At 39.7% G+C, this 7360-nt stretch overlaps 1 protein-coding gene across 1 annotated transcript in view; it reads left to right on the top strand.

Moving 5' to 3' along the window:
- The window catches only part of TAF3 (TATA-box binding protein associated factor 3), a 112523-nt gene extending 105451 nt beyond the window's left edge, over positions 1-7072 (top strand). The window contains 3 exon segments of the mRNA XM_010714491.1: positions 961-1216; positions 4696-4802; positions 5558-7072. Coding sequence (XP_010712793.1) covers positions 961-1216; positions 4696-4802; positions 5558-5672 — 478 coding nt within the window. The 3' untranslated portion in view covers positions 5673-7072.
- The last annotated feature ends 288 nt before the right edge of the window (positions 7073-7360 follow it).

Here is a 7360-nt window from a genome sequence, read left to right on the forward strand (position 1 = left end):
TTCTTTTCTTTTCTTTCTTAGATGTCCTCCTCTCTGGAATGTTTAACCTTTCTTTAATTTTCCTTCTTCCTCCAGTCCCTACACAAATTAATTGTACTCCCACAGTTACCATTCAAATGTAAATAAGTTAAATGATTTACCAAAATGTGGTAAAAACAAATAGTCCTATCCAGTGTTTTGTTTGGGGTTTTTCTGTTTTGTTTTCTAAAATGTCCTTTTGCTTCTCGCTATGTTTCTAGTCCAGAGTCTTATAGTGAGGGCCTTGTCTGTTAAAATGTATGCACATCAATAACGCTATATACTAACATTCGTTAGTAAATATTGGGTCCTCCATGTATCCCCTTCCTGAGCAAGATTATTCTATACTTTGTATTTACTAGAGCTACATCCTGTCTACTTCAGCTACTCAAGTAAGTAGCAATATTTTAACTGCAGAGTGTATAATGTGCGTCATTTATTTGTCCTGACTAGATCTACTGCTGATTACGTAAACATTTGAGGAAAGAAATACCAAACTAGCAAATATTTGCAGAACCCCCTAATGTAGAATCTTAAGAGGATGATATCGTCTCGCAGTTTGAAGATTAAAATCAGTGCTGTTCACAGCTGATTAACTTTCCTTTCTAATATTTCCCACAAATTGAGCTAATGTAATAAAACTTAACGAAACAAGGTTTAGTAAAGCCACAGAGAATATTTATATGACAGCAGGCTATAGAGTGGTTCAGGCTGTCCTGGCATTCACTTTGTAATAGCTCTGTACTTCATCCTGTCCTGTAGTCAGGGTCTGTGGATGGATGTGGCAATAAGAGCGTTCCTTGTGTTTGGTTGAAACAGCCTCTTTGCTGACTTAAAGGTGATGTGGATTAGCTGTACTATATTTTCTTTATATCTACCCCGTGATCAACCATTGCCTTCTTCTTCATCAACTCCTAACGATCCCCATTTTTGGTCCTACAGAGTCATCAGCAAAGTGGTGCCAGCCCCAGAGGCCAAACCTGCTACTCCTGTGAGCCGACCCAAGACACCTCCACCTGTGCCATCACCTGTACCAGCTCCTGTGCACGTCACCCCTCCTCCAGCTCCAGCTCCCGCTCCTCCACAGCCTACAGTCTCACCTGCCCTACTTCCACCAGCATCCCCAGCCGTCTCTGCAGCTGGAGGCTCCAAAGCACCTGTTAGGAGCGTGGTGACTGAGACCGTCAGTACTTACGTGGTAGGTGGCACGTGCTGTGATGTGTTGTCCCAGTGACATTCATCTCCTGAACTGTTGAGCTTCAGGTGACTCATCACTTCAAACTGATGGCACTGAACTTGTGATGTTACTCTCTGCTCTGGCCCTTGCTTCCACACACTTGCTTGGAAGGGTTAATGATTAAAACACTATTACTTGGGCTAATTTTTTTCTGTCTTCCCAGCTCAACATTTAAATTAATTCCAACAAGCCCAGTTGTATCCCACTTGGAATTTTCACCTGGAGCAATATATTTTTGGACATGACGTTTTTTTTATAGATACTTTCATAGCCCTAAATTGAAACCTCAAATGTCAAACTCGCCATAGATTTTGCTGTCAGGCAGAAGAATCTGACTTAGCCCTCATTTGAAGTGTGCAGAGTGCACTGTTCTCTATCCTGCTTTCTCCAACATACAGAAACTGCTCATTTGTGCATCTGAGTTTGTAGACATTTGCTCTGAATGTGATTTCTCTTTGGCACCATTAAAACTTCTTAATTACCCCACATAGAATGGCTTAGGTTGGAAGGGTCCTTAAAGCCCATTCAGTTCCAACCCCCCTTCCATGGATGGAGTTACCACCCACTAGATCAGACTGCCTAGATCTCCCATCCAACACAATGAAGGGGCTACGTTCTCTAAAAGAGCATGGACACACCTCTGGGAAGGGCTAGGACTGTTCTGCTATGGAAAATTTTTACTCTAGGTGCAGTGTAAGGTGGTAGTCCTACCATTTCTAATCACCGAAGAGCAGCAGATACCACCAACAATAGCAGCAGTGTTGTAATCCTCCCTGCCCTGGCTAAGTTCCAGCTTGGTTGGTGACACCTTGCTTATCTACAGCGGGTACCAGTTTAAAACTTTCACCATTTAAAACACCTGAAACTTGCTTTTATTACAGAGCTTTCTGTACTTCGATTGCAATGTGTGCATGATTTTTTCTTTTTTCTTTTTTTTTTTTTTCTCCTTCCTGTTTTTATAATGATTCTTAGTGTAAATCTACCCTGCTGTTTCTAATGGAGAAGGTGCTCTTCCCTGCTTGACTTAAACTGCTGTATCATGTTACTGGTCTCTATTTAAACAGCTGCTACATTTCACTCCAGAGTTGGTTACAGTATTCGACTACCTCACATAGGCTGTGCATATCTTTGTCCCAAAGATATGCATCCTCACCTCCTTTATGCATAAGTGCGATGCCACCTTTACTTATTACAGTAGTGTCCAGAAGCTTTGCAATTCTCTCTAGGAGAGAAACATTTTCAAAATACTGTAGTAGATCCAATTTTCCCCAGTAAGCACTGGAGGCAAATAATTTAGAGGTGATGGGTGTTTAAGGAAGGAAAACCTGTAACTTGTCCTAAGGCCAGTGTTTCAGTGGTAACACTCTTAGTGCCTTGGGGAGAAATTGGAGGATTCTATTCAGTAGGCTTTGGGTTATTTGTTTTTTTCTTTTACAGTTGAAACCAGGGCTTTATTGTGTTAGGATCCGAGTACCTTTGCAGACAGAGAGACTCCTGATGTGAGAAGTTTCTAAGTTAAAAAACTGAAAGAGAAGTTGGGGGAAAAAAAGGAATAATAATAGCTTCTTCTGTGGAAGGAAATCAGGACACAGAATGATGAAACAGCTTTCCCAAGGTCACATGGGAAAGCTCTTCTAGAGATAGGATTGGAGCCAGTGTGACAGAGGTACACAACTCCCTTCCGGAGGGAAGGACAGAAGGACGATGTTATAGTTAAAATATATGATGTGGGATTTCCCTGCAGGATAGTATCTCAGTAAATGCGTTCTGATCATTAACTCTAAATGGTTTGTACTAAAATAGCATTCAGCAGTCACATACTGTCCCTTCTTCCACGACCCATTAAGGAAAAAGAAGTTAGGCAATATTTTGACATCTCATTCGGCAGCCCAAGTTCTTGTTTAACAAATCCAGATAGGTTGCAGTGGATGTAGACCACCCTGTCCCTCTCCAACCCGTGATCTTCTGAAAGCTAGCATTCTGCAGAAAAGCATCCCCCTGGAAAATTAAGTTTGGAAAAGTTAAAAAGTCCATATTCTGGTGGAGCAACATCAGGCAGCAGTGTCTAACACTGGCAGCACCTGCCCAGCATCAGCATCCACAAATGGAGAGCAGATGTGTAGATAGGAATGATCAATGCAATGAGCTTTAAAATTCAGTTTGTCATATGGCATTGCCTGCTGCACGTTGCTGTCAGAAAGGGATTGTTTCCTGCTTAATATTCCTGGGCTTTGTATTTTCTAGTTTTAGATCACAAAAAAATCAGGGCTTTAAGAGGAGTCAGTCGAGAGTGATGTGTTGGTTGCAGCTTTGGTATATTCCTATTGATTTTTCTGGCAGTGGTGTAAGATGTACAGACCACCATGTATTGGCTTTTTTTTTTTTTTTCCCCTAAGAGCATTTGGGGATTTTTATCTACTGCTTTCTAATACTACGTTTGTAAGCTCTGCAGATAGGAAAAAGTTATTGTCTTAGATGTGTGTAACTGCACTAATGCACAAAAGCTGAGAACAAAATGGTTCATATTTTTAGATTCGGCTATAATGTGCAAATCTCCATAAAGAAATGATGAAATCAGGGTAATACCATGGATATTTTGTACTTCATATTGTTATTTTACACTCCTTTGAATGAACTTTATGGCGTTTTTCATGTATGCAAAACAAAACAAAACAAAAAAGTACTAAAGCATTTGAAAATTAAAAATACAAATACAGCTTTAGCAGGATATAAATGTAAACATTTTTTAATAAAATTCTGAATATGATAAATCCAGTATGCAGCCGTCTAATACTGTAAATGATCTGCCTCTCTTGTTTCATTTACCCTTTAGTAAATGGTACCATGGCATAAATGTCATAAGGGGAATGGAAAGTTACTCAGTAACAACTTTTTTTTATATCCTGATCTTATCAGCTAGTTGAGCTGAAGACTTTGGCTAATAAGTAATAAAGCAATATATACACATGGCACTGTATATGTTACATGCATATAAGACTGTTATCTCACACAAGAGCCTGCTGTAGCCCGTTCTAGCCATTAACAGGGTAGAATTTTAAAAGTCTTCTGGTCGTGGTAGTATAGACAGAGAAGTAATTGTGTCACTAAGCCTGTCTGCTATATGTGAATGACTGTGCATAGGTCGGGTGGTATAACTGGCTTTGCTGGTTTACAGGACAATGCAGAAAAATGCATGCTTTTGCTGTCCAGTGCAGGATAGGAAAAATCAATTAAAACATAATTCTGAACACATACAACGAGGAGTAATTCATAAGTAAGGGTAGTGAGCTATTAGAAAAGTCTTTCTTGGAATAAACAACAAACTGCTTTATTTCTTTTTTCTTTTCTTCTTTTCTTTTTTTTTTTTTTTTTTTTGTAAGATTGATTTTACTGCCTGCTTAGCCCTTAAAACCAGCTAACTTTCCTTTTCTTTGCATCAGATCCGAGATGAATGGGGTAACCAGATCTGGTTCTGTCCTGGCTGTAACAAGCCAGATGATGGCAGTCCAATGATAGGTTGTGATGACTGCGATGATTGGTATCACTGGTAAGTTGTTCTCATCCATCCTGTTCTGCCGTTTCCTTGCAGATTGTGGCTATATTATTAAAACCTTTTTTGTTGTTGTTGTTGTTCATGAGGCTGGGCGTATTTGAATGGTTTTGCTGTGTCCAATTTAATCATCTGGAAGATACTTTTATCTCTGTTTCTCTGGAATCTGAAAAAGCAGATTTTAAACTGTGAAGGAGCGTTACTTTAATTAATGGGGATTGGTGATAACGGTTGTTTTTGGAACGACCAGGAAATATTGCTGATTCTGGTAATTTTGTGAGAAGTGCAGGATTGTGAGCACAGTATATACAGATAGACATTTCAAGTTACGGAGCATTGTATGAATATAATAAATGTAATATAAATGTCAGCTCTTATAAATGGTTTAAGGGAATTAATCACTTTTTAGGCATTTTTTTAACAGCTACGTAAAATCATAAGGGTTTGGTTTTTTTTTTGCAGATGTATTAAATAAGCATTTGAAATTATTTTAATTCTAGCATATTATGTCATGTTTTCTGTTAAAGTGATTTCTTATTGGAGAGTCATTTCCATACATTTTTTTGTTTCAAAGCAAGTTTTTTTTTGCATTTCTTCTAGATCATAATATTCGTCAGTGTAATGATAGTTGCTAGAGTAATTGGGGGGACGTGTAGAAGGCCAGATCCCATCTCTCACTGAAAAGTTTAATTGATTTGGGCAAGAAATAGCAGTAACATCAAGACGGCACGTTATTTTCCTGTCCTCCACAGGCCTTGCGTCGGAATTACGGCTGCACCCCCAGAAGAGATGCAATGGTTCTGCTCCAAGTGTGCCAACAAGAAGAAGGATAAAAAACACAAGAAAAGGAAGCACAGAGCACACTGAAGACTTGGCCGTGGATTGAAGTCGTGCGGTCGCTTCAGCGCTTCTGCCCTGACTCCGTCGCAGAGGGATGCGGTGTGCTCGCGTCTCACCCTCCGTCATCGGGTGTTATGGGTTTGACTCTGGAGTGAATTGGGGGCAAGGATCTGTTGTCCGTTTGGGGGCTGTTGCGTTTCTCAGGCTGTGCGAGCCCAGGGGGGTGGATTTGGGTACATTCTGATGCTGTCTTTCGCCTACGGAGGGCCGTTTTTTGCACAGAGCGGTGTGAGGACTTCAGTAGTTAATGGTACCGCTCCTGTGGCTCGGCAGCAACAAAGACGAATGTTGTAAATACAGATAGCTGTCCTATTCTTTCTTGATTTGTTTTTTATTCCTCTGAAACCTTTGCGGTAAGGTGCTGAGAGGAGACCGAAAATGTAAAATTGCAGTAATTGTAAACCTAGAAGACCTTCTGGAATGATTTCTTTAGTCTGGGTGCAGTTCAGCCTCTACTCCTGCTGAGCCAGATAATCATAACGTGGAAATAAAAAGTGGCTGGTAAATATTTTTGTGACAAGAATATAAGAAGCTTTTTCCCTTGATTTTTAGTACTAACATAAAATAAACATGTTCAAGCTTTTGTGATATATCTTCTATTTTTTAAAAAGGAAAGTTTCTATTGTGTCGATTTTTTTCTTCCGTGTGAATTTATTTTGGTGGACCTGTAATATATTTTATACTTTGGTTTTGTTTTTTAGTCTTCGTCAATGTACCGTTTCATTGCTTGTACATTTCACGGGTGCGTAAAACCACCTCCCATTAAAAGAGTTTCACACGTGTAAATACCTGATATTTATAAAGTACCTTTTTATTTTTTAGGGCATGAGGATTTTTATTTTTGTTTGCCTCAGAAGACAAACCTAGCAGCTATTAAAAGCCTGTGTGACACACGCTTGTCCTTGTGGCTTTAAGGGATTGGCGAGATCTGCCCCAGTGGTGCGCGCACGAGAAGTCAACCAGCACCATAATTAGGCCTTGATTCAGATACTTAAACATGTGGTAACTTCTTAAGAAGTGAGTAATCCTATTGCCTTCAAGGAGACTGTTCCCACACTTAGTTATACATGTGCTTAAATGCCTTCTGAATTGAGGGCTTAGGCCAGGGGCTCTGCACTTTTAATGGTAGCTCCAGTGTGTTAATCTGTAGCTGGAGCTCTAGCTTTTTTTTTTTCTTCTTCTTTTTTTTAACAAGTGGTATTGAGTTTGCCAAAATGGCCAGGCTTGCGTTGGGGTGAAGGACGTGCCAGCTGCCATTAAGACCAAGAGACACATTGCTCTGCTTTGTGCGTCCCCTTGGAAAGACCAGCAGAATGAATATGAGCTGTATTTTAAATGAAGGCAAAAATCACAGAGAGAAAAAAAAACAAAAGCAGTATTAGATATTGTGGAACAGTGGGTCTCAGAGCTAAACAAAATATAAGAATAAATTCCATTGTTTCTGATGCCATAGGGAGCATTTAGACTTCATTGGTTCATTTGGGGATATTTATACCTCAGACTGTGCAGTGAGAAACGTCTGAGGTTTGAGCATATGGCCCTTTAACCTGTTGCACAGATATCAAGGGTTATTTTTTAAATGCATCCAAATTGATATTAATGAGAATGAATTAGTCATGTTTTTAAACATACCGGTCTAGTTAGGGAAATGAGGC

Source organism: Meleagris gallopavo, chromosome 1, assembly GCF_000146605.3.
Source record: "Meleagris gallopavo isolate NT-WF06-2002-E0010 breed Aviagen turkey brand Nicholas breeding stock chromosome 1, Turkey_5.1, whole genome shotgun sequence".
Taxonomy (NCBI): domain Eukaryota; kingdom Metazoa; phylum Chordata; class Aves; order Galliformes; family Phasianidae; genus Meleagris; species Meleagris gallopavo.